Here is a 27,617-nt window from a genome sequence, read left to right on the forward strand (position 1 = left end):
TGGACTTGGACTAAGGGAAGTATTGTTAGAAAACTGGATGGTGGTGGGGAGGCAGAAATCAGAGTGTTCTTTCTCAACGCTTTCCACCTTAGGCAGCATCGTCAGCTGCACTCTGTCTGCCCAGTGCCTTGTCTTTCTCTACACAGGCTAGAGGTCATTTTCAGTTGTGCTGGGTGACCCCAGACTGCAGACTCCTGTAAGAACCATATTCTCCTTTGTCTCTCCTCCTTCCTTGGGTGGTGGTTCTTTCTTCTGCTATTTCTAATCTGTGGGTTGCCCTTCTATCCTTCTTTTGACTTCTAGGTTCTCTGTCACCTGCATAGTGAATTTTCAGTATGAAATCACATCTACTTTTCAGAGTAGTTTGTTTCTTGGCGGGACACTGACTAGTACACAAATGATAGACTCAATTAACATTTGGGAAAGATCACTCAAACTGCAGGGGGGAAATGAACTGCATGGAGGGAGATGGAAGCGGAGAGACCGAGGATGGCCCAATAACCCAGGTGAGACGTGCTGAGGGGTTGAATTTAGGCAGTGGCCAGAGTTTAAAATGAAAAGAGGTTAACTGGAAAGATATTAAGAAGGTGGAATCCAGGGGCACGTGGGTGGCTCAGTCTGTTAAACGTCCGACTTTTGATTTCAGTTCAGGTCATGATCTCAGGGTCCTGAGATGGAGCCCCGTGTTAGGCTCTGCACTCAGTGGGGAGCCTCTTGGAGATTCTCTTCCTCTCCTCTGCCCTTTCACCCCACCCCATGTACTCTCTCTCTCTCTCTTTCTCTCTCTTTCTTCCTCTAAAATAAATAAATCTTAAAAAAAAAAAAAAAAGGTGGGATCCACAATAGCTGTGACTGACTAACTGTGGGGTTGGGGAGGAGTTAAAATGATATCCATGTTTTTAGCTTGGGTAAATGGTAGAAAATGAGGCCATTCCCTGATGTGGGGAAATACTGATGAAGAGAGGAGGAGGATGCGCTCCATGTTGGCCCTGTGGAGTCTGAGGAGCTCATGAGATCAGTTATTGGACCGGTGAGTGTAGAGCTCAAGCAAGAGACCTGGTGTGAGAGGCATCGACATCTCAAAGCCACAAAAGCAGCAGAGATTATACAGGATAGTGCATAGAATAAGGACAGAGAGAGGAGAAGAGAAAACATAGATAGGAAGAGAGGCTTTGAGGGGACCACACAATTCTGTCAGCAGCCTGCTTTCAGATTTATGAGAATCTGCCATTATTTCTTAGTCTGTTGATTCAGAACTTCTACTGACCTCAAGAGGAAGGTGGTTAGAAGATGCTTTGGGAAAATCTGGTTTGAACAAAAGAAAGGGGTTAGAAGATGTTCACTCAGGTCTGTCAACCTGGGATCTGATACGTGAAACTGCCATCTCCTCAAACTGCCTCTATTAAGTGAGAAATTCAGGAACTATTGTCAAAACTCCATTTGCCTGAGTACTGATAAGTACGGGCGCATCTTTAATTACTACTTAGCACAGAGCATTAGATGTTTGACAAGGAAGAGATTGCTTTGAGTTGGCAGGATGGAAAAATGACTTGTAAAGGTGAGGATGGGCTGAGCCTTTTAGAACAGGCTGGGGTTGGCCAGCAGGAGATGAAGGGCAGGTGATTGCACTTTGCTGGAGAGGTCAGAAAAAAAAAAGGCAAAGAAATAGGTCTGTATCTATTCACAGAACTGAAAGACAACAATTTGGAAGAAAGCAGAGGGTTTGTAGGAGACATTGGGACAGATTTGGTGGCCCCAGAATACAAATGCCAGGTTGGAAGACTGACATGATAAAGAGAAATCTAACTTCTCCGAAAGACCAAAAGATGGCAGTCAAGCTATAAGAAAAAGTTAATAGGCATAGGATTTCTGGCTCTGTCAGAGATACCCATGGATGAAATGCCCAGCCTTAATAGGTAGTGAGTTCCCTGTCATTGCAAGTGCTCAAGATGGACAGAAGATGCTGGAGAAAGTGGTGCAACCAGATGCCTTTTTTTTTTTCCCCAAACTTCTCTTCATGGCCTATTAATGGATCATGAAATTGATTTAGCATGTTGTATTAATGTGCTGGGCCTGATCTGTAACAAAGCACCATGGACTGGGTAAAAGAAATTTATCATCCTACAATTCTGGAGGCAAAAAGTCTGAAATCAAAGTGTTGGCAGGGTTGGTTCCCGCTGAAAGCTGTGAAGGAAGGGTTTGTTCCAGGCTTCTCTCCTTGTCTTGCAGATGGCCATCTTTTCCCTGTGTCTCTTTACATCTTCTTCCCTGTAGGCACGTCTCTGTGTCCCAATCTCCCCTTGTCATAAGGACACCAGTCATATCAGATTAGAGCCCACCCTAATAACCTCATTTGATTTTAACATTTTTATTTTTATTTTTATTTTTTTTCCTCTTCTTTCTTTCTTTCTTTTCAGCATAACAGTATTCATTGTTTTTGCACCACACCCAGTGCTCCATGCAATCCGTGCCCTCTCTAATACCCACCACCTGGTTCCCCCAACCTCCCACCTCCCGCCGCTTCAAATGCCTCAGATTGTTTTTCAGAGTCCATAGTCTCTCATGGTTCACCTCCCCTTCCAATTTCCCCCAACTCCCTTCTCCTCTCTAACTCCCCTTGTCCTCCATGCTATTTGTTATGCTCCACAAATAAGTGAAACCATGTGATAATTGACTTTCTCTGCTTGACTTATTTCACTCAGCATAATCTCTTCCAACCCCGTCCATGTTGCTATAAAAGTTGGGTATTCGTCCTTTCTGATGGAGGCATAATACTCCATAGTGTATATGGACCACATCTTCCTTATCCATTCATCCGTTGAAGGGCATCTTGGTTCTTTCCACAGTTTGGCGACCGTGGCCATTGCTGCTATGAACATCGGGGTACAGATGGCCCTTCTTTTCACTACATCTGTATTTTTATTTTTTTTTAATATTTTATTTATTTGTTAGACAGAGATAGCGAGAACAGGAACACAAGCTGGGGGAGTGGGAGAGGGAGATGTGGGCTTCCTGCAGAGCAGGGAGCCTGATGTGGGGCTCGATCCCAGGACCCTGGGATCATGACCTGAGCTAAATGCAGACACTTAATGACCGAGCCACGCAGGCACTCCCATTTTATCTTTTTTAAAAGATTTTATTTATTTATTTGAGAGAGAGTAAGCAAAAGAGAGAACATGAGGGGGGAGCAGTAGAGGGAGAGGGAGAAGCAGACTCCCTGCTGAGCAGGGAGCCCAATGCAGGGCTCCATCCTGGGGCTCCAGGATCAGGAACTGAGCCGAGGGCAGATACTCAACTAAGACACCCAAGGGTCCCAGTAACCAGATCTTAACTTGACGACTTCTGTAAAGATACCATCTCCAAATTAGGTCACCCTCTGAGGTACTGGAGGTTAGGACTTGAACATAGGAATTTTGGGTGGGATATGGTGCAACCCATAACATGTATCTTCATCAGAACTTAAAAAGAATGAAATAGATTAAAACAGAATAGGAAACAATAGAGGACACCATATCTAGACACGTGTGTGTGGGTCCTGGGTTGCAATGCAAAATGTCACAGTTCACATTTCTAAATTGAGAATCTGGACTATGGACTGAGGGAAAGTTCAGAGGAGGATCTCAGAGCAGTTTCCACTCCTAGTCAGAAATGGGGAAGATAAAGCTGAGCAACTCTGCCTTGCCCCCTGCTACTCAGGGACCATCAGCTCTGTATACATAAGGTGAGCCCAGAGTTATCTTGGTAGTTCACCTCTGCAGGTCTGTTCCGACTGTGTCTGTGCCTTCCTGCTCCAGGCTGATGGGTGTTTGCATACCGCCTGCTTTTCTACTCCTGTGTGTCGTGCTCACATGCCCTTATTAGATTTCATTCCATTGGTGCAGAAATCTTCTTGTGCTGTATGTGTGTGTGTGTGTGTGTGTGTTTGGACAATGCTTTTACTCTTACTTAAAATTCCATTTGTGGAACTAATTTATTCTAAACCTAACATTAAACTGAGTTATATGATATGAACTATATCTTCTCTTTGTTAAGGGGAAATATTGGTTAAAAAATATAGCTGTGTGGAAGCATACCATATTTCAAGTCATTGTGCCGTTTGTCAGGGCTCAAAATATAAATCACGTCACCCTCTGGCCGGCTTCTCTAGCAGGTGCTCCAGGTGAAATTCCCCGCGATAGTTCTCTGCCTACTGATGGAGGAGGTAGAACTGGTCTTGGCCGTGTGTATTTTATGGCTGAATAATTCTTCACTTCATTCCGAATTTAATCAAATTTGTGACTTGGCGTCTGTAGGTATCTGGGTGACTGTATTTTTTATGCATTTGAATCACTCGACAAGAAGATATGTCTTTTTATATAATTGGCAGTTTCTCCTAACTATAGAAAGGAGCACTTCTTTGTGGGTGTTGCTTTGCTAATCAAGCTTTGGAAGCCGAGGTCAGGATGAAGTGATGTAAAAGGTAGCTTAGACTAGGTTGCCTCAGTCACACAGGATACGTAAACCTCTTCCTCTGGGGTTAAAAAAAAATGCAGTGTATCACGATCAGTGCAGTGTATAAACATAGTACTTGGGGACGCTCTTGTGCAGGTGAATTCTTCGGGGCCCGAAAGTGGTACATTACGTGATGCATCAATTAAGTATGGCAATGCAAATCTGTTAGAGCTGCTATTTTATGTTTCATCTTCTTTCCTGTTAATTGAATCTTGATTGGAAGTCAAAAAGGATACTGGGAATTTCTATCTTGAATTGCCATTATAATAAGCTCTTTAGGAGAAACCAATAGGTATTTTCCCTGAGTAATAGGTTTAAATGTAACTCCTTTTGTCAGCAATTCTGAATCCAGGGCCCAGCTTCACTTTTGAAACTATACTAATATAATAAAAGTAAGAAAAGGAACAGCATTTTAACTGGTTGATGGAAGAGGTGAGCATTGCCAATAAGCTACTTACAAAATACCTCTGATAAAAAATGCAGATAGGGTACCTGCGTGGGTCAGTCATTAAGCTGCTGCCTTCAGCTTAAGTCATGATCCTAGGGTCCTGGGATTGAGGCCCATGTCAGGCTCCCTGTTCAGTGGGAAGTCTACTTCTCCCTCTCCCACCCCCTCTGCTTGTGTTCCCTCTCTCTGTGTCTCTCTCTGTCTAATAAATAAATAAAATCTTAAAAAAAAAAGTGGAGATAAAGATGATCTTACTTACTAAGCCACCGCCAGTGTCTGCAAAGCCTGAGATCTGGTCAGGCTGGGACAGAGAAGGCAGTCTTCCTCTAGTGCACGCCTCCAGCCTAAAAAGATAGGAACCGAGTGCTGGACCAAAAAGGAAAAGAATTCGAAGTTCAGGCCCTTTGCTTTAACAGCATGGGTCATGTGTCTGGCCGTCCACAAACGACTCAACAGTCCAGGTTCCACATGCAGGATGAGTGGGGTGGGGCCAACCAGCCCTGTAGCTTTGGAGTAGTCCCTGCGCAGTTCCACTCCAGCTGTAAGTCACCCTTTTATTCAACTCTTCTTGATCCATTCACATATTTATTGTGGCAACTGTCTTGACTTCTCTCCCTTCTCATACACATTACCAACTCTTCCCCGAATTTTTCCATTAAATGGATGTTTCCTGCTTACCTGAGAGAAGTTTTCTTATATATTTTCCTACCCTGAATGTCTGTTTTTTTATACCCAGACTTGCCTCTTTCAACTCCAGAGAAAGGCTTACCTTTCCATCTCTTCTCATCATCTTGGATATTGCTTAGCAATCCTCTCCTCCTTAGTTAGAATCTTCAGTCTCTTCCGTTGCATTTTCTTCCTTCTAGTTTTCTGCAAAAATGCACTGGAACATCTGGTCTAGGAGAAAACACACAAACACATATTCAAAAGTGAAAGGGCCCAGCTTCGATTAGATTCTGTCTTACCTGTGAGTTCTTTCTGACCAGAGGTTCTCTTCTCAATGAACTCCCACCCATACTCTGACTAACTAACTCCCACCCATACTCGGCCACTGACATGGTTCTTTTCAGTTAGCCTCTGCTGTGCTTTGATAGTTATCTTTTTACATAAATGAACCACGATATCAGTAGGCTTCTGTAAGAAGTACTATACCTCTCAGCATCTAGCTGATTTAAGATGAAGGCTATATTCTATGTCCCTAAAGTCAATGGATAAATTGATGTTCTGGATTATCTAAACAAAAAAATCTAAATTATCTAAAATTTTTAAATTTATCTAAATAAAAAAATTACTAGGAGCTAGAGAGTATTATGCCAGAAAAAGTCGGTTAGAGGGAGACAAATACCTTGTGATTTCACTTGTATGTGGAATATAAGAAACCAAACAGCCTAGCATGGGGGGGAGAAAAAGAGAGAGAGAGAGAGAGAGGCAAACCAAGAAAAAGACTCTTAACTGTAGAGAACAAACAGATGATTACCTGAGGGGAGGTGGGTAGGGAGGCTGGGTGAGATAGGTGATGGGGATTAGGGAGGACACTGTGGTGGTGAGCACTGTATGATGTGTGGAAGTGCTGAATCACTAAATTGTACACCTGGAACTAATATTATACTGTATGTTAACTAACTGGAATTTAAACAAAAATTTAAGGGGTGCCTGGCTGACTCAGTCAGTAGAGCATATGACTCTTGATCTTGGGGTCATGAGTTCAAGCCCCACTTTGGATATGGAGCCTCCTTAAAAAATTCTTCTTAAAAAAAAAGACATAAAAATTACTCTTATGGAAAACATTAGGATAATTCAAGCAGAAGTAGATTCATGTGGTAGCGTCCAAATAATAATTCCAGGGACACTCCTACAGATCTTTTTAATAAAGAGTTCCAGGTCCCTTCTCAGGCCAGGAAAATTCTTTGTTACCCCTTTCCCGTTCCTGCAGACCCCAGAAATTGAGTTTACATGCCTCTGTTTTTAGCAGCAGACACCACACACAATTTCTTCACATCAGACTCTGTCAAAGATTGAAAGGGGCACAAGCTACTTCCAGTTGTTGAACTTCTTGGTATATTAATGGATAAATGAATTCCAAAATAGGATTATGAAAATTCTAGTCTATTTACCTTTAACAATTTAGCACTTTTAACATACACATTTTTATTATTCACAAGGTAATTATAAGATTTATTAAAAATATTAATGAAAAGATATTAATGTAGATCCTACAAAGGCTATGTGGTTGGGTAATAGGATACGGGATTAAAATTGAAAAGTGATTGTCTTTTTCTTTCCATTGGTCAGTGTATGTGATTATGACTGTGTATATTCTCTGTTTTAGAAGTGACTTACCAGGTCTAAATGTGAGGTGATTTTTGTGGAAGCTAGAGGCCAAACAGCCTTCCTCCACTGCGTGCCTGCTTTCTCCAGTGCACACACACAGACCCAAGGACCCACACCAGGTAATAAGCTCTCCCCATGATGTGCTCAAGAGTGGTAGAAAGTCTCCCAGGTATCATCCTTGCTTGCTGTCTCTAAATAGAAGCACACAGAACCTCTAAGCTTTGGGGGGGAGGGGGATAAAAACAAGTGTGATTAAGTTACTTTTTAAAAAGATTTCATTTATTTATTTAAGGGTGGAGGGAGAGAAAGAGGGAGAGAGAGAGAGAGGATGAGCAGGGAGGAGAAGGGAGAGGGAGAAGCAGATTCCCCACTGAGCCCAGAGCCCTAGGCTTGGCTCTATCCCAAGACCCCGAGATTGTGACCCGAGTTGAAGTCAGATGCTTAACCAAACTGAACCACCCAGGTGTTCCTACAAAGGCTTTGTATCCCTAGTTCCTGTGCATATCTGCTGACTCCCTGTGCTGATGTGGCACCTGTGAGCTCTGTGATTACATTCCCCATCTCCATGATTCTGAAGTCAAAGCTTATTAGAGCCATTCCCTTATTCTTAGGCCATCTTTCGTAAAGACCCCTTACTCTAGCAGGGCCCCTTTCCCCAGTCCTTAGATGTTTGATGTAGCTAAGAAGTCCTACACCTGTTCCCATCATTAAAGCTTATCTTAGGTGCGGCGCCTGGGTGGCTCTGTGGGTTAAGCCTCGGCCTTCAGCTCAGGTCATGATCTCAGGGTCCTGAGAGTGAGCCCCGCATTGGGCTCTCTGCTCAGCAGGGAGCCTGCTTCCCCTTCTCTCTCTGCCTACTTGCGATCCTCTCTCTCTGTCAAATAAATAAATAAAATCATTAAGTTAAAAAAAGCTCATAGATAAGGACCTGCTAAATTCATTATAACTGGACTTAAATGATTGCTAAGGCATATTGCTCAGTGTTTCCAGGGACTTCCAATATTCACCAAAGGTAGAGCCTTTCTTTTAAAGAGGAATAACTGATCAAGCCCTGGAGTGCTATATAGAGTATGAGCTACTCCTGTTGACTCTTCAGAGATTTAAGCTTCTGACCTGATCATCAGCCATAAGGCATTCCAGTTTTGATGTAGAAATCTACACAGAACTGACTAGTTGATAACCAGGATCTCGCTTCTTGCCCCATGTCTTTAAGGTAAAGAAATAACGAAACGGTCAAAATTCACCCACTTGCTCTGTAGACTGGCCTACTAGTTATATTTCTCTATAAAAAGAGGAACATGGGGACGCCTGGGTGGCTCAGTTGGTTGGGCAGCTGCCTTCGGCTCAGGTCATGATCCCAGTGTCCTGGGATCGAGTCCCACATCGGGCTCCTTGCTCGTCAGGGAGCCTGCTTCTCCCTCTGCCTCTGCCTGCCATTCTGTCTGCCTGTGCTCGCTCTCTCTCTGACAAATAAATAAATAAAATCTTTAAAAAAAAAAAAAAAAAGAGGAACATGGTATTCAAGCATTCTTTTGCAGAATATCTAATCCTTCAGGGGAAAAGAATGTAGTGTATTCCTGCTCAGAATTTTAATGAAAAACTTTATTATAATTTAGTGTACTATTGGCTTGCATTTTGGTAATTTTACAAGAAAATTTCCATTTCCACATATCCATTAAATATCTGGTTCATTTTCTTGGCTCAAGATAATGCCTTACACCTATATCACCAGCAAACCAGTATCTGCATTGGATGAATACAAGACTAATTGTGATTAAGCTATTAAGTATTTTTAATTCCCTTTTACTGTTCTTTGGATATAGTTTATTTCTGAGGAAGCAGAAGCAGACTGGAGAACCTTGATATTGTAGAACTTTATAGAGGAAGCATATGGACTTGGATTATTCATCATAATTGGCAGAGATTCTGTTATACAGAACCTTGTGACAACAACTCAATTTTCTTGCGCTAGTGAATGTCATACTGAGCACATTTACAGTGTGAGTTATGGAAAAGAGTGAAAAACTTTAAATCTTTATAGCATTTTTATGTTCTGTCTTCCTTTTGTGTAATCAGATCTTGATTAAGAGGCAGAATTAACACCCAGTAGGACATCAAAATTTCTTGGCTTGAATCCTCTGCATACCTTTTCCTTGTCTCTAGGGGAGTCAAGGACTGATTTATGGACTCCATGATTCTGAAATAGTAAAAAAGTATCTGACACACGCATTTGTTGTTTCTACAAGTCAATTATTTCTTGTTTACATATGAAACAAGGCAGATCTAGATAGAAAGATAAATAATTTGGTGCCATTTTTTTTTCACATTGTGTTCTTACGTTTTACTTTAGTCTTCCTTTTATAAGGCAGTCATTCCCATGCCTTGCCTTTTGGTATCTATTCCTTTAGCTACTGACAGTTTGTCATTTCCCTCCCAGCAAATTTCCTCAGGTGAGGACTCTAGTGACTCCTCCTACACAAATAGAGCATTTTCCTTTTAGTACTTTCATACAATCTCTCTGCTTAAAAAAAAAAATAGTTTTATTGAAGTACATTTCATATCCATAAAATTCACCCACATAAAGTGTACAGTTCAGAGGTTTTTAGTATATTCACAGAGTTGTGCAACCATTACCACAATCTCATTTTAGAGCATTTTCAATATCCCCAAAGCACCCCCATACCCATTAGCAGTCATTCCCCATTTCTACTTCCTCACCCTATCCCATCCCCAAGGAACCACTAATCTATTTTCTGTCTCTATGGATTTACCTATTCTGCACATTTCACATAAATGGAATCACAGAATATGTAGTCTTTTGTGACTGGCTTCTTCACTTAGCATAATGTTTTCAAGGTTTGTCCATGTTGTAACATGCGTCAATACTTCATTCTGTTTTATTGCTCAATAATATTCCATTATATGGTTGTGCTACATTTTATTTACCCATCAATTAGTTGATGAACATACAGGTTGCTTCCACTTTTTGGCTCTTGTGAAAAATGCTACCATCAACACTAGCATAAAAGCTTTTGAATAGACATATGTTTTAATTTTTTTTTTTTTAAGAATGAGAAAAACCGACTGAGTGCTAGAACCTAAGATTCCAATTTCCAATAAAGCATTCTTTCTACTCACTGTATTCCGGAAATTTTAGAAATACAAGTTATTTATAAAACTTCAATATCACACCTTGCACCCACTTCTGGACTTGATTTGTATCCAAAATGCAGAAACATATTTTGAGTTTGTTCTCAAATATTTAAAACATCTTTGTCTCTGCCCATACATGTTTTCATATTCCAAACTGCAGATAGATGGTGATGCCATCCTTCTAGTAAGTCTTTGAGGTCTGTTGCCCGTAATAGGATTCTTTACAATAATAAATAATTGTGAAGGAATTCTCTGTAGAGTTCTTACGGAATGAGCCACCCACTATCATGGGTATTAGAATGCTGGGAAAGTAAATGCTGTGCTGACCAACGGGACTGTAATACATCAGCATAATGTAAATAGCGTTAGGTTAAAAGTGAGGGCCTCAGTGAGCTGTGATCACAAGTACAGAAACTGAATCCCGCCAGTGGGTAGCAGCCTTCCAGAAAGCCAGCCCTCTGGAAGCTGAACCACAGCTGCTGGTTAGCAGCATTTTCATTTGCCTCCTTCTTTGGAGTCTGCTGGGATTCCTCCCTGGTTTCCTAGTTCCAGCCCAGCAGTCTGCTGCATATCAACCTTTAGATGGCTCTTTTGCAAATACCTGGCTGTTGGTTGATTATTAGACCCAAAGAGTATGAGCATCAAAAGGCACCAGAGAAATGACCTAAATCAAAGCCCTCCTTTACCCACTGATATTTTGAAGATGAGAAAAATTAGATCTGCCAAGACTAAATAACCCATGCTATTCTGGGACCTCTAAATCTGAATCCAGGCTAATCCTAACCAAAGAGAGGCCCCAAACCTGGGAATTGTGGCTGTGACTATAAGACACGATATTTGTTCCTAAGCGGCCTGAATTTTTTCTTTGTCTTTGGCTTAGACATCTAAAGTGGGATTCTCAAGTGTGGCTTAGGAATCCTGAATCTTTCTGTTCTTATTCCTGGGGAGTTTAGTGTCCTAAACTACTGATTTTTCCATGTGCTTTAAGTCTAACTCTCCCATGGGGTTGGGGGAGGTGCTTCTGGTTTTTCCCTTGACCTGATCCTGTGTCATTTGCCTCCATCTGGATTTTGTTTCTTTTCCCACCTGATTGAGGTATGGGCAGTCAAGTACTGCAAAAGTGGATCCAAGGAATAGTAGGTAAATACTAATGGAAAGAACACAGATATTTGGCACAATTAGAGGGAAATTTGAGGAAAGCTCATATTTTCAGGAAGAACTAAAAGTTTCCACCTCTATGAAGCAAACCCCTCTCCTTACCGCTCCATCTGTCAAGGGCACAAAATAAGTCCCTACTAAGTGCTAAAATATATTTTCATATCATCGCCTTCCTTGCCAACATCACATTCATTTTTTTTTCTTGATTTCTTGACCACATGCTTTCTTTCTACTTACAATGCTCTTCCCTAAAACCAGAATTCTGTTTCTCATTCTTTTTCTGTAGATCTTGTTTCCATTTAAGACCTACTATGAGTGACTGGCCCTTTTTCACAAAGCTTTCTCTTCTAAGCACCACCCTTTAATAACATTGTATGCTTCTATATTCCTGCAATATTTAGTTTACACTTTTAAATCCCAAGCTCTACTAAATGTTACTTATCTCCAGACATTTATTATGTTATATGTACTCTGTTTCTCTAAGGACAATGGACTGCCATGGGCAAGAACTATGCTTTCTGTATCTGTTAAATTTCCGCCATAGTAGTGGGCACAGGGTCGGGAGATAGTAAATATTAAATACTTTCATTTAAACTAATGCATAAACTGGATTTCAAGATTAGTTTTATTTCTATCCACTTTATGTGAGAGCATGCCTATTTTCATGATCAGTTACCCTGCAAGATAAGGGTCAAAAAAGGAAATGCATGCAAGATAGTATTGATTGGGGGCCCCTGGGTGGCTCAGTCATTAAGCGTCTGCCTTTGCCTCAAATCATGATCCCAGTGTACTGGGATTGAGTCCCTCATCTGGCTCCCTGCTCAGCAGAGAACCTGCTTCTTACTCTCCCTCTGCTGCTCCCCCTACTTGTGCTCTCTCTCTCTGTCAAATAAGTAAATAAAATCTTTAAAATAATAATAATAATAAAAAAAACCTGTCTCAAGTTCTAAAACAGTGATTATCATTGAGGACATTTGGCAAACCTGTGGGTGTTTTTCCTTTGCCAGATTGGTTAAGGGCAATACACTGTTAACAGGCAGGACCCAGGAGGTGAGATGTCCTGTTATACATGGAACATTCCTACAAGAGTAAAAATTTAAATTTTCCTAATGAACATTAATGTAGGTAAAAAATCTACTTATTATTATTGAACCCAGAATTTACTCTGTTTTATATATAAACACTAAACATTTCTATATGTTTTCAATAAACACTGATTTATCAAAGAAGGTAACTTCCATGTAAATTAAGAGGAGGACATACTTTGTATCATTCAAGAGTTAGTCACCGGGATGCCTGGGTGGCTCAGTGGGTTAAAGTCTCTGCCTTTGGCTCAGGTCATGATCTCAGGCTCGATCTCAGGATCGAGCCCCGCATCAGGCTCTCTGCTCAGCGGGGAGCCCGTGTCCCACTCTCTCTCTGATTGCCTCTGTGCTTACTTGTGATCTCTGTCAAATAAATAAATAAAATCTTAAAAAAAAGAGTCACCATTTCTGAAAATCAACACACAAATGTCATGCCACTAATAATATTTGAAACTCATTAATTAGTCTGTATTTGCAATGGATGCATTTATTGTGATTCTATATATAGGTATGTCTGATTATTTTTTTGTCTTCAGTGTAGATAGTCCCTGTGCATTTACATACAGAGTTATATGTTATATCATTATAAATAGTTTTCCCTTTATTTCTCCTTTGTGTTATAGTTCAAGCTCTATATTGATTTTTTTTGGAAATTATGTGGATAGGTAGATTATATTACCTATTAATATAATTTCAGAGTAGTAAAAGAAACATTACCAAATATTCATTCTACCATGCTGGTAGCACTCGTTTTAATAGGGTTAAAGAGCCATTGTTTTAAACCAATGTGGTCCTTGTTCTCATTGTTTGCTGTAATCTCTTAACCTGTCAGAGGACTGCACATTTCTATGAAAATCACAAATTGTCACTTTTTATATAGTACACTAATGCTCTCCTTCCTAAGGTGGGGCAATCTTTCTGAACTGGAAGGGAGAAGTACCTGGATAGCTGTTCAAGTGTGGACAGTGAATTTGTCTCTCCAGGAGCAATTCTTAGACCATACTAGAACATTTAAACAAAGCCTTACTTCTATATAGAGAAAATTGAAATGTAAAAATGAGTATCATTACACTAGATCAACCAGTTTATACAACACACTCTTCATCAATTTGAGGTTCCTCACAGGATTTCCTCTTTCCTGGATCAAGTTTTGCGACCAGTGACAGTGTTTATTTTTAACCTCTACCTTAAAAACTCCTTGAAGAGCTCGAAATCCAAAACAAAACAGGGGACACTGAGTGAGGTAAACATTTCCTCTTTTCTAATTATGTAATTAGAATTATATGATTCTTGATTATATTGATTGATTGATTGATTATATAATTCAAGGCCTGCCTTGAATTATCTCCTTCCCTCCTCCTTCCTTCCTTTCAGCTTTTCCATTAATAATTAAGATCAGGAATGTTCACTTCGTTTGAGGAAACTTCACCCCTATAGACATAAGGGCAGCAATCACTACAAGATCACCTTTACAAGATAATCCTAGGGGAGAAAATGTACTAGACCCAGCATCTCTTCAAGAGTGCCAGTTTTATATAAAAAGTGATGAACTTACCTAGGATCACAGCTAGGAGGGTGTAGGGCATGAACCAGAACTTGATAAAGTTGCTGAATTCCACGCTGATAAATAGTACATTCATTTTAATAGAGTATCACTTCTGGTTGGGTGAAGCTGTGCTGTGCTGATGTAAAATGACTTTAGTACCACTTGGATTTGCTCATTACTCCATGATATCCAAAGTATCCCAAGTAATTGGAGATTCTCTTGGTGACCAAAGTCATAGCCTACATCCTTGGCAATTCTGCAGGGTAAGATGGCCAGGTTGACTGATTTGTTTTGAAGTCTACTTGGTCTTTGAATGGCTTTTTTTTTTTTTTTTAAGATTTATTTATTTATTTGACAGACAGAGATCACAAGTAGGTAGAGAGGCTGGCAGAGAGAAAGAGAGGGGGAAGAAGGCTCCCCGCTGAGCAGAGAGCCTGATGCAGGGCTCAATCCCAGGACTCTAAGATCACAGCCTGAGCTGAAGGCAGAGGCTTAACCCACTGAGCCACCCAGGTGCCCTTGAATGGCTTTTTAAAGCTGTAATCTATACCATCTGTAAAGCAAATCCATGATCAGGGAATGAAGACATGAAGCTGAGGTGTCTGTATGTTAAAAGAAAAATTAAAGTTAAAAAGTAATTAAAAATGCCTAACATGATCTAAAAATAAAATCTATTAATTTTTTAAAAAATAACTAAAATAAAAATTATTTTGAAACTTAAATATTTGTCTTGTGTGTAAACCAAGAACTAGTATTATTTTCAGGAATTAAATTTGCATTTGAATAATTTTTTTAAAATTCAAGAATTTTGCAAACATTTTTAAATGTTTTTCTTATCTAAGAAAATGTGAATTGTGGGTTTTTTTTAAATGATGGAATATGCCAACATCTGTTTATCAATTTATAATATTCAGACTGCTTTCATATGCATTTAAAATTTTTTTCAGTTGAGAGACGCCTGGGTGGTCCAGGCAGTTAAGTGTCTGCCTTTGAGCTCAGGTCATGATCTCAGGGTCCTGGGACTGATCCCACATCAGGCTCTTTGCTCAGTGGGGAAACTGCTTCACCCTCTGCCTACAGCTCCCCCTGCTTCTGTGCTCTCTCTTTCTCTCTCTCTGGCAAATAAATAAATAAAATCTTTTTAAAAAATTGTTTTCTGTTTTCAGAAGGGCAGTGTAAGCCCCATCTTCCTCAATTAGTAACTGTGTAATCTTAAATGAGTTACTTAACTTTTCTTGCTTTAATTTTCATCATCTTTTCCCATCCTTATAATGGGGGCAACTATAGTACCTAATTCAGAGATTCAGAGTTGCTGTTGAATTTATACTATACTCAGAATTGTAGACACTCAGTGTTAGCTGTTATTATTATGATGTCATAAAATTCTAAGAACTAGTGACAAAGTGTCTGAGGATCTGAAGGGGTTAATGGTGAGGGGAAAAGTCAGGCATTGGAGCACACTGCCTCCATGCAAGATCACCTTTTTGTTGGACCCAGGTCTTTTGACACCCAGGTCTTCAGGGCCCTCTTCAGCCCAGAGAAGGCAAAGTCTGGGGGATTTCGGTGCTGAGCTGCACCCTCTTCAATAAGTGAATAAAGCAGGTTATTAAAACGGGCTTAAGGATACAATATTATACATCCAGGGTGCTCTCAACCATTACAACAAAGCATAGTATAAAACCTGGAGAAAAAGACCGCAAGCACCTATGCCAAACATTGGGAGCATTGCCCCTTGAAGGAGGGATTATGGGCCACTCTTGGTGTTTCTGTAGTTGTCTCTACTTTCCAAGTGGTGTGTATTGAGCATAGCATTGTTTTGATAACCAGGGAAGAAAAGTAGAAACCGAAAATGATTCCAATAAAAACAGAAATTTATTTCTGCACCATTGAGTCAAATAAGGGAGCCTCAAGAAGAGTGGGCAAGGAAGAAAGATTTAAAATCGTAAATGCTCACTTTAGAGAACTTTTGTTATTTGAGAAAAGAAGAACTGTCAGACCCACACTTCATTTTACGAATTTGGCGTGTCAGATAAAACTAAGTAAATGTTAATCCTCGAACACTGCGGTGAAACAAAGGCGGCCGCCTCATCGAGGTAACGAATCCTGCACCGCACTTGGACAACCCGGGAGGCTCGTTTTCCCTCGACAGAATGAAACGCTGAGAAGTTTTTTTCCACAAGAGGGCGGTAACTGCTCAGGATTTTTTTCAAAGGGCCTTCTGAAGGACCCAGACACTTGAAAACCCAGCAGCGGCGCGGATGAAACAACTTTTTCTCAACGAAGAGTAAGGAGCCGCACGTGTGAGGCACCAGAAGGACCCATTCTGACACACGCACGCACACCCACGTCAGAAGCAACAACTCTAAGCAGGACACAAAGAAGAACTAATTACAGACTCGTTTAAAATGACCTAAATTATGTTGGGTGGACACAGGTGTAAGTTTTCCATGGCCGTTCACATCAGACACTGTATAATCTGGTGGATCAAACCGGACTAGCATTTTATTCCGTAAGGAAATGGTAGTAACCCACAGACGTTCCTTGAAGCGCAGGATTTCCACGCCGGAGCCCGTTTTCCAGAATATACTTGCAAGCAAGGGGTTTTCCTGGAAGCAAACGGGTCTCCGCAGAAAATTCTGGAGGGGAGAGGACTGTATATACGTACGTCTACGTGCTTTGCTGAAGTTCAAGACCAGTTTTCTCTCCAGCAAGGTATTTAGCGTTTTCTTGCATTTACTCTCGTTCCTGAATTTGGGTTTTGATATTGCAGGCATTTTTGGATCTCAGTGTTCTCTATCTTCTGGGACATTTCCGAACCCTCTCTTCGGAATGCGCGTATCCCCTGCGAGAGCTCAGTACCTACCCTGAGACTGTGCAGCAGGAGGGCCCTGCTGCTACTTGGAGGATCCCTGAGGGATGTCTTGGCTTGGGGTTCGAGACCTTTTCCGTAGTGGATTCTACACCAGTGGACGTCTACACCAGTCGCTTCCCTCACATATTTTGTTGGCCTTGTTGGGAGATCGCGGACCACAAGACCCTACAACACTCTTGGTCACCGGACCTTTGTTGACTCCAGTACTCCAGTACTTCCCAAATCCATCTCCTTAATTGCTGATCAGCAGAAGCAGCCACGGGTGCAGTTCCCCTTCAGAGCATTTGCAGGAGGCAAAGAGACGGACAGACAGAAAAGCATCCCATTTCCTCTGCTCTCCTTCTCGGAGACTGACTTGTTTCAAGCTTGTGGATATTTCTTCTTTCTCCCTTGTGCCGGCTCGACCCCTCTTACAACACTAACGTAAACCCAGCCAGCCTCCGGGTTCAGCCCGCACAGGCCCCACTCGCTGGCGAAGTGGAATCATTAAAGAAGTCTTCTAAGCAAGTCAAGCAAACACATTTCAGAGAGGTTTTTAGCCTGAAACACACACCTAATTCCATTCATACCCCCCCCCCCCCCGCCCGTGTTCCCCGCCTTTTGCGAGCGCAGAACACACTTCTCCCGGCTACGACTGAGTATCCCCACATTGGACGTTCATATATTTGGGGAAGAATAGTTACCATTCATCCCCGACTGCTGCATTTAAGTACACGTAGCTGAGCTTTCATTTGCATTCCTTCTGCGAGTTACCCTGAATTTAGTGGCCGTTCCTTCAACTTAAAGCATTAGTATCCAAACGCGCCAAGTGTTTCTGAGTCAAGGGTTAGAAGGCCGGTGGGGTGGTCAAGGGGATCGCGCAGGCTGTGTTAACAGTAGCAGCAGGCTCACAACAGTAAACTTGAAAACTGCTTCGGTTGTTCACGGGCTCGAGAAAGTCAAGGGAGGTGTGTAGCTTTCCTCATCCCTATCATTTTAGCTTTTTTTTTTTTTTTCAACCTCAGAATTTGCCAACACTCTTTCATTTATTTTTCAATTAAAATGCAAATCGTTCGCTTTCAAACACAGCCCCCTCCCCCAAATATATATTATTGCAGAGATGCGAGGGGGGTGTCGCAACCACGTGTTACACGTTCTACCCCTAGAGTATACTCTTAGTCGGACTTAGCAAAGTCCGACTTTATTAGGTCGTGGGCAGAAAAACGTGCTGGTCCTGGGGATTCCCTAAGGGAAAGTCCGTACTCTCTAGGGCGTCTGTAAGCTGCGTGCAGGACGGCCCCGACCAGAAACGGGCCTCCCTGGTCAGCATCGGGATCTGTTCTTCCGAGACTCTGCCCCTAAGGTGGTAAAAGTTCTGCGGGGGTAGGGCCATCTCTCCCCGCGAGTGACAGGAGCAGCCCACCCCCCACCCCCTCAAGACGCCCCTGGCTCTTCCCGCTCCCAGCTGGAGACAGACGGAGCAGATCGATGACAACAAGCACCAGGCAGCCAGGAGGCACCCACCTTCCTTCAGCGCAGCGCAGTGTGTATCTGGAATACAAACTGCCCCACGCGGGATTCAGGCACCCATGGTTCACCCCCCGGATCGAGGTACACAGACCCCAGAATTGTTTTATTGTCACAAGAACAAAATGCTGGTATTTTAATTCCTCGATGTGAATGATAAATAAAAGCAAACGATGGAGATTACTTGCACCCAGCTTTGCAACTATTTACCAATGTCAGTTAAGCCAGTGTTGACTGGATGGAGTTGAATGTCTCTCTCTTATTTCTCTGTCTCTTTACTTCACTTCTCCCCATATCAGATACTAAATTTACAAAAGGAGAATATCCAATTCTTTCTCGGGTCACAATATTTACATGAAATAAAGGGGGGATCGTTTTTGGAAACTGGAATTTTTGGGGATCACTGGCCTCCTCCCCCCCGCCATTCCTACCTAGTCTTGAGAATGCGGTGTACAGGGGGAATGTGAGGAGGTCGCTGGTGGCCCAGGAGCGGGGTTCAGGAGGTAGATTGTGTGCCACTGTCAAGTGAGAGTCTGCGACGTAGGGAAAAGTTTCGTTTGTAACGAAGGGAGAGGCAGAGGGGCCCCAGTAACTCCGCCCGGTTGGGCTCCCCACCTCCTCCTTCCATCGCAGTCTTTTGGCCAGAATGTCAAGGTGCTGGGGTTTAGACCCATAGCCTAGCAGAGCATCCTCCCTCATAGGAAAATGCAGATGGTCCCCGCATGAACTCTTTTCTTGCCAGACTCAGCATAATTCACGTGGAGGCAGGAATTCACCTTCCTTCTGGTCAGAGTCTAATGTCTGAGAAGTGATTGATTTAACCCAGTCTCCAAGTTAATGCAGGATGCTGGAGAGGGAAGAGGGGGACCAAATAAAAACAAAATTACTTTTATCTCAGAAATGAATGATAAAAGTGGTGAAGGGTAAAAAAGACATTAAAAAAAAAACAAACTCAAGCTCTAGCTGACACCTTAAAAAGACCAAAGCTTTAGAAACGAGGGCTATCAAAGCAGAATAAGCCCTCCTGGCTTTTGGTACTTGGACCCGTATGAGTGCTTTGGCACTCGCAGTCAAACTCCATCAGGATGGTGCCGCCCAGACTTTATTCTTGAGCGATTTATTTCTAAGAATTAAGTTTGGACTTAATGATCTCATCCAAATTGCTCTAGTGAGTACCCCTCACTGGTGTGTTACTTCAACATCCTGAAATCTCAAAACTGTGCAAAGGTCTTCCTCATTTGCACAGCTCAACCCTGCTAGCAATTTCAAGATCCTTTTACAAGGGAGCAGGGTTGGAAGATAGAAAGGGAATAAAGGAAATCACTCTCCCAACTCCTAAATCTTAGACATCCCATCAACACAGCCCAGAAACCTGGACATCTCCATCTCTCAAAACAACTCTGGTGTTCAGGGAAAAGGACCAGAGTTTTGGAGACAGTTTTCAAAAACTTACAGTATAATGGGGGGAGAGGGGTACCCGATACTTCTTTATATAGATTTTCCTTTTGGTGGTTCTGCTCCAGTGTAAACTCAGAACAAATAACGACAATAATCAAAGGAAAGAAAAGTTAGGGGGAAAAAAGAAGAGTTCACTCCTCTCAGGTCTAAACATCACCTGAAAAACAAATATACTCCCATTAAACTGATTCTGTTCTCTGAGTATCGAGTGATCCTATAAATGATAGCATTGCGGAGAAACCTAGGAATGAAAAGAAAAGTAACGAAGAACGAACAAAGAGGGAAAGAGGGAGGTGGCAAAAATGGAAGAGGACGATCCTTGGGCCTACTAGGGGATTAAGGGCATCTATAGGCTTAAGGAGCAACAAATTAATTTACACAATTCTGGGAGAGCCCAGATGGCCTTTAATTAATCCCTTCAAAAGAAGGAGCTAGGCCGGGGCTGCGCCGGCTGCCCGCTCCATTAGCTCCATTTTACAAGGGACCAGTCTGTTCGAGGTGAGGCGTCTCGAGCTGGTAGGCGAAAGGGGTGGATAGGGTGACGCGAGCAGGCGAGCGGGGAGGCGAGGGAAGAATATGAACTGCTTTTCCATAAAAGGTCTGGGTTTTCATTATTCTTCTCTTTAAAAAGTAATACCCTCTCCGTCTCTGCTTCCCCCCTCCACTTTTCCATTTTACTTAACACAATTAATTGAGGCGTCCACTGGCCCCAAGGCGGAACCGCACCACTCTCCAGGCCCCACCCCCTGACCCCACCCACAGAAGGGATGGAAGAGGGAGGAGGCGGGAACCAAGCGGGCGCGGCCCTACGGCTCGCCCGGCTCAGCCAATCAGAGGGTGCGGCGCTCCGGAGTGGGCGTGCCCCAGAGGCGACGCGAGTCCCGAGACTGCGCGCAATTGGAGACAGTGGTTACGCCCCTGGCCTGCACCCGGCTCCTCGGCCCCGCCCCCCCGGCCGCCTCCGAGTGACGTCTCTCAAAGTTCTCATTTTGGACCCCCACTTCCCCCTCCTTTTCGTCCCCCAGCTAAAGAGGGGTAGGGAGTGATGCAAATGTTTTATTACCTTTGAGAGCTTCATCTGAACTGTCAGGCCCGGAGGGAGGAGAGGAGAGAGAGGGAGTGGAAGAGCCGGAGAGGGTCAGCTTGGCCAGAGGACAGGACTTAGAAGAACGAGCCTGTAAAGCCGCGAAGAAAATGCGAGAGAGGAGAGGCAAAGGCGGAGAGTGAGAAGAAGAGAGGTTGCTGCGGGGGTGGGGCGGGGGTCGCCAGGCCAGTTTGCAGAAGTGGACAGACGAACGGAGCCGTAGCCGAAGCCATCAGACTTTTCACACTTAAGTCTTTGTTTTTCTGTCTTTCTTTCTTTCTTTTTCTTTTTTTTCCCTCACCCTTTTTTCTTTTCAATATTGCAACTCTAGTGCCCCGTGGCCCAGAGGGGAAGACGGGTTGGCGCGCCGATTCCGGGAACGGCGGGGATTGGTGGCACTGCCCTTTCTGGCGCCCCAGCCCCGGGCAGAGTCAGCGGAGGAAGCCCTCCCAGAGGCGAGATCCTCCTGCGGGCTGGATGCGCTCTCTCCCTGCAAGAGCGAGCGCCGAGTGCGAATCAGCCTCGCGGCCAAATAACAGGGCAGTCAAATAAGATTAGAGGAGTGCGTCCGGCGGAACCTGGAGTCCTTTGAACCACCCCCAAAGAAAGCGAGCCAGTCCCCCTACTCCAACATCGAAGTGGAGATTCGGTGACTCTTAACTTTGTTGCAAACTCTGGGGCCGGCCTGGGTTTTGCTTTGCTTATTTCTCCCGGGGAGAAGATGAGAAGTAGAGATCATTGAGAGGCGAGGAAAAGTAAAGAGAGAAGAGACCAAGACTGAGTCCACGACTCTAGGAGCGAAAGGACAGCCAAACTCGCCCGGACGCCCGCTGATCTCGGCGAGCCACCGCCTCTCCAGTGGCGTGTTTGGACATTTCTGCTGCGCAGCTTCGAGAGCAACTCTCGGCGGCGGCGTTCTCGGCCCAGTTGGCAGGTCGCCTCTGGGAGCGCGGAGCTACTCTTCTCTCGCGCCCTCGGCACTCCTCGCTTTCCTGAGCCCCACCGGGGCACCCGCCGGCGCCCTCGTTGAGTGGCTGCGGGCTCCGGCCTGGCCGTGGGATGTTAGCGGTGGGGGCGATGGAGGGCACCCGGCAGAGCGCGTTCCTGCTCAGCAGCCCTCCCCTGGCTGCCCTGCACAGCATGGCCGAAATGAAGACCCCTCTGTACCCCGCGGCGTACCCCCCATTGCCCGCCGGCCCCCCCTCTTCTTCCTCCTCCTCGTCCTCCTCGTCGTCGCCCTCTCCGCCTTTGGGTGCCCACAACCCAGGCAGCCTGAAGCCCCCGACCGCGGGGGGGCTCTCATCCCTGGGCAGCCCCCCACAGCAGCTCTCGGCCGCCACCCCCCACGGCATCAACGACATCCTGAGCCGGCCCTCCATGCCCGTGGCCTCAGGGGCCGCCCTGCCCTCCGCCTCGCCCTCGGGTTCCTCCTCCTCCTCCTCCTCCTCGTCCACCTCCGCTTCCTCCGCTTCGGCAGCTGCAGCGGCGGCTGCAGCCGCTGCAGCCGCCGCCTCATCCCCAGCGGGGCTGCTGGCTGGCCTGCCCCGCTTCAGCAGCCTGAGTCCGCCGCCGCCGCCGCCTGGGCTCTACTTCAGCCCCAGCGCAGCGGCCGTGGCCGCGGTAGGTCGGTACCCCAAGCCGCTGGCCGAGCTGCCCGGCCGGACGCCCATTTTCTGGCCAGGAGTTATGCAGAGCCCACCCTGGAGGGACGCCCGCCTGGCCTGCACCCCTCGTGAGTACGATCTCCTGAGTACAGTTGTGCGCGTTCTACCCGCTCTCGGGTCACGTCTTCTGATATGCATGGGGATCCGTGCACCCTCTTGGCTCCCCAGTAGTTTGGCAGCGCCAGAATCGCACGATTTGGGCTCTGCCAGGGCATTCATTGAGGGACTCTGACTTCCCTGAGCTCGCTTCCAAGTGCCCCCCCCCCCCCGTCCCAAGTCTTGGGCACGCCTCGAGGAGCGGGTGTGCATGAGTCCGTGTTGGAAACGCGGTGCTAGGCGTGTGTCTCACCCGAGGCCCCAGCTACTTTGGAACAGCCTGACGGCAACCTCAGGCCCTGCTTGGGTTTAAGAGGTGGGAAGGGCGGGAGAGGATATTGAGCCCGGGCTACATCCCCTCTTTCCTGGCTCCCGCCTGTCTGCCAGGGCCCCACTCCACCTACGCCAGCCGAACTGGCCTCTCTGCGAATAGGCGGGGGACCACAGCGGCAAGACCTCCACGGCCCCGGCTGGAGTGCGTGTACTTGCATGTACATCTCGGCCCAGGGTGTCCCTACCTAACCTCTTCGCCTTCGAGGAGCTCCCCCACCCCCACCCCAGTACAGTCGGGCCGGGTGAGCTCATTGAAGACAGGTCCGCGGCAGCCGCAGTAGCGAGCTCAATCACTTGGGGCCACTCCCCTCTGCTGGACTCTCACTTTCCCACCTGCCTCGGCCCTGGAAAGGTGGGGTGGGGGTGGAGAAGGGCCGGGACATCTTGGGCCTGGGAATTTTGAGAGGCATCGTGGCCCTCAACATCCTAACATGAAAATGAACCAGAGACAGAACGAGGTGGCGGCAGCACTGGGGAATACACACATCCCACCAAGATCTTGCTTGAAACCAACTAACTGTGTTGCCCCGAGATCAGTCCAATCTTCTGGGTAGTTGGCCACCGCTGAGGAGGCTCCTAGTCTTCCAGGTGTAGTTCGAGGCCCAGCCTAGGTTTTTCTCTTGCTCCGGTCTCTCGTCTTGACTCAGTCCCCCAAGTTTACATTAATTCTCCAGACCTCTTTCGTGTGGCTGAGCGGCAGTTAACTAAGGGAAGTTGCGGGAGCCAAGTAGAGGCTCCCTAGGGAATGGAGGGCTGCCGGGCTGGTGCGGGTGTCGGGGAGACGCTATTGTATTCGTTTTGATGGCCTTGTAGGGACCGCCAACAAAGGCGGTACCTCCTCCCCCTCGGCCGCAGCGGCGTTTGGCTTGGGGGCGATTTAGCTCTCTTGTGTGCAAAAAACAAGGCGCCCTTTGTTGTGCGGGCACAGGTTAGGAAGGCGCTCAAGGGAAAAAGAAAGAAAGAAAGAAAGAAAGAAAGAAAGAAAGAAAGAAAGAAAGAAAGAAACAAAACAAAATAAAATAAAACAAAACAAAACTAGTCATCCTCAAGCCAAGTCTCCGGGGCTGAGCGAGCACTGACTGGACTGGGAGACTAGACGGGCCTTTACCCGCATTCTTCAATTTACTGGGGCCTGGTGATTTCGGCTCCGGCAAACTTCAGCAATGCGCTCCCTCACTGTTTGACGTCTCTGTTCGGCAGGTTATTTACTGCTGCTCCAAACAAACCCGGCTTTTTAAAACAGGTGGGCGTAAAAAGGCAAAGGGAGGCGCGCGGTGGGACTGGAAGCGCGGGACACTTCTGACGTCTGCCGCGGAATAAGCTTTCCAAAAAAACTTCGTGTTTTGAGTTGTTCTCAGTGGAGCCGCTTGTAACCGATTGTTTTTCTCCTTCCCTTGCTTATCTGTTCTCGCAGATCAAGGATCCATTTTGCTGGACAAAGACGGGAAGAGAAAACACACGAGACCCACGTTTTCTGGCCAGCAGATCTTCGCTCTGGAGAAGACTTTCGAACAAACGAAATACTTGGCGGGGCCCGAGAGGGCTCGCTTGGCCTATTCGCTGGGGATGACGGAGAGTCAGGTCAAGGTGAGTAGTAGACCTTACAAACCTCGAGGGATGGTCTCCTAATCCCCAACTCGGGCGCACGCGCGGACACACACACACACACACACACACGCGCGCGCGCGCGTACACACCCCTCTAACAAACAGCCGCTTGGGGGGTGCGGATCTGAGGAGCCTGGGGAGAAGATGAAATCAGCGAAAGGGGTGGGAGTGGGGGTTACAAAGGCCCTGGGGTCTCGAGGCGGGCAAACTGTTGATGAACAAAAGGAATCAAGCCCCCGCCTTTGAAATTAGGTTAATCTAGATAGCAGCATGTGCTGGGGGAACTCGCCATTATTGGAGAATAAAAGCATGACCGAAATATCAGCCCTTAGAATAGATCACGCCAGTTAGATAGCTTCTATGTACTCTGTTTGTAAGGATATTCAAGCTTTTGATTGTCAATTCAAGCTCTGCTAGTCATATCATTTTCTGATGTAGATCAGCCTTATAGTGCTACTATATTAACTTGCCGGTTTAAAAAAAAATGCACAGGATCCAGCCGTTTAGCAGGGGTGAGTCTGGTTTTAGTTTAGTTGAGGATTATAACTTTGGAATAGTAATTTTCCAAATGAATTGACAAGAGTATTATTGTATTATGAAAGAATTCTATCAACGGATGTATACTATTTTACTGTTTGTGACAACAATTTATAATTAAAATGTCACTTAGCTTATAATTGAGTTGTACAGTATATTTCCAGGGAATCAAATTTGAGAAATCTTTTCCTGAAAAATAAAAGGATTGAACGAGTAGGTAAATTAAATCTAGTGGTTTCCTATATTTCCAGTATTCTCTTTTGTGTACCTTCTTCAATTTATTATATTTGGTATTTTTGGAGGGGAAGGAATATACGTCTGTTTTCATTAGTAATCTTGTTGCTCCTTAAATTAAGTGGGAATAACTGTTAGCCACGTCTGCTGGTTAGAGTGTATTTCCCTTGGGGCAAGCATCATAAAATGCATTTCAGGGGTGATTTTGTACGTGACCATTAGAATACCATCACAGTTAAAATTATTTTTGCAATGGTTGGTACAGAGCCTACCACAGTAATCTGGAAGTCTTCATTTGTCACCGTAAATATGTCTGTGTGGCTAGAAGTGAATTATTATAGCTGTATAAGGAAAATAAAAACCACTTTCTTAACAATTCTGATTCTCTAGATAAAATACATAATGGATGAGAAAATGGATGAGAAACATAAAAAGAGGATAGTATCTTTTGGAAATTGGTTGCTTATTGCTGATGCTTTAGGTTAAATTATGTATATCAAACATGGTGTCACACATCATGAATAGCTTAAAATATTTGTTATATAAAATGTCTTGGAGAAGAACAATGTTAAAATAATATTTGAAAGACTAGGCATGCTAACAGTGGAAAATAATGTAATAAGCCAAATTTCACTTTAAAAAATAACTAATGAAAATTCCAGCTTGATTTTTGGTTTTATGAAAAACCATAGAGAAAGACTCACACACAAACTACTGGTTTTAGCTAACCTATTCAATATTTTCAAGCATTTATGTTTATTATTATTAGTGATTTGAGGTTTCTGTTTTAGCAAATCTTTTTCTTTTTCTTTTTTTTAACTTTACATGGTACATTACAAGTGTAAACGGGAAGGGGAGTGTTTACCTACCATGTTTGTGTGGATTCAGACTTGAGATCTGAGAAACAGACAAATATCCAAAAATGAAAAGGAGAACAGAAGTAATTGGGGCAAATGCGGTGCTTTCTCCCACAAATCACACTAAAAAGCAAGCACACTTTAAGTTGTTTGCAAGTCTTAGTCTAAGAAAGTAAACAACAAATAAAATCACAAAGTCTTTATGAGGCAAACTTAGGAAGGTAAGAAGTTTTCTCCTTCAAACTACAAAGTAGGAAAGCGGACTCATTTTTAGGGAAACTTTAAGTTTCCAAGTTTTTTCTCTTCGGAGACAGCTCACTGACAACGTCTATACACTTGTATTACTATCGCTATGGTAACGGCGGTCACTCCGTCGGTGCCCGATGCTCGGAGGAAGCTGGGGCGTTGGAGACTGACTTTGACGGCCGGAACAAGGGAGGTCTCTGAGGGAGGGTGGCAGGCCGTCAGGGGCCCGCCCGCTGGAGCGACCTGGGGATCTGGGGAAGGCAGCCTTGCCTGAATCCGCTCGCCTTCAATTCCTGTCCTCCCGCCCCCGGTTCCCCTCTCCTCCCCTCTCCTGGCCCCCAGGTCTGGTTCCAGAACCGCCGGACCAAGTGGAGGAAGAAGCACGCGGCCGAGATGGCCACGGCCAAGAAGAAGCAGGATTCGGAGACCGAGAGGCTCAAGGGCACCTCGGAGAACGAGGAGGAGGACGACGACTACAACAAGCCTCTGGACCCCAACTCGGACGACGAGAAGATCACGCAGCTGCTGAAGAAGCACAAGTCGAGCGGCGGCGGCGGCGGCGGCCTCCTGCTGCACGCGTCGGAGAACGAGAGCTCGTCCTGAGCGCCGGCCGCCCCCCCACCCCAACCCCCGCCTCCACCGGCGCCTGCCGGGCCTCCGGCCTCAGCCCCGGGGACAGCGCGCACCCCGCCTGCCCGCCCCTTGGGGCTCGGAGGACCCCGCCCCGCCCGCCGGGGCCCTTTGCTATTTTCTGAGATGTACATATCTATTTTTTTAACCTGGAAGTTGAGGGGGGCGGGGGAGAGCGAGAAAGAGAGAGAGACTCGGGGGTTGATCAGAAGGCAGAAAAGACGTCGAACATCACTGCATAGATAAGGCAACTGAAACTCGCGGCTGGGCCACTCTCGCAG

The 27,617-nt window shown here is 45.0% G+C and overlaps 1 protein-coding gene across 1 annotated transcript; it reads left to right on the forward strand.

Annotated features, from left to right (window-relative positions):
• Positions 1-22,191: 22,191 nt before the first annotated feature.
• On the forward strand, positions 22,192-27,309 carry LOC111157852 (NK6 homeobox 1). Its single transcript, XM_022519549.1, has 3 exons — positions 22,192-22,864; positions 24,640-24,812; positions 27,049-27,309. Exons 1-3 carry the CDS (start codon positions 22,192-22,194, stop codon positions 27,307-27,309), a joined length of 1,107 nt encoding a protein of 368 aa, XP_022375257.1.
• The last annotated feature ends 308 nt before the right edge of the window (positions 27,310-27,617 follow it).

Source organism: Enhydra lutris, unplaced genomic scaffold (assembly GCF_002288905.1).
Source record: "Enhydra lutris kenyoni isolate GAN:26980312 unplaced genomic scaffold, ASM228890v2 scaffoldscaffold3, whole genome shotgun sequence".
NCBI classification, from domain to species: domain Eukaryota; kingdom Metazoa; phylum Chordata; class Mammalia; order Carnivora; family Mustelidae; genus Enhydra; species Enhydra lutris.

Bases quoted from the DNA above. Each gene is read 5' to 3' on its own strand.
- LOC111157852 (XM_022519549.1), top strand. From the start codon at position 22,192: ATGTTAGCGGTGGGGGCGATGGAGGGCACCCGGCAGAGCGCGTTCCTG. The intron at 22,865-24,639 runs GTGAGTACGATC...CTGTTCTCGCAG, and splicing joins CCGCCTGGCCTGCACCCCTC to ATCAAGGATCCATTTTGCTG. The intron at 24,813-27,048 runs GTGAGTAGTAGA...CCTGGCCCCCAG, and splicing joins TGACGGAGAGTCAGGTCAAG to GTCTGGTTCCAGAACCGCCG.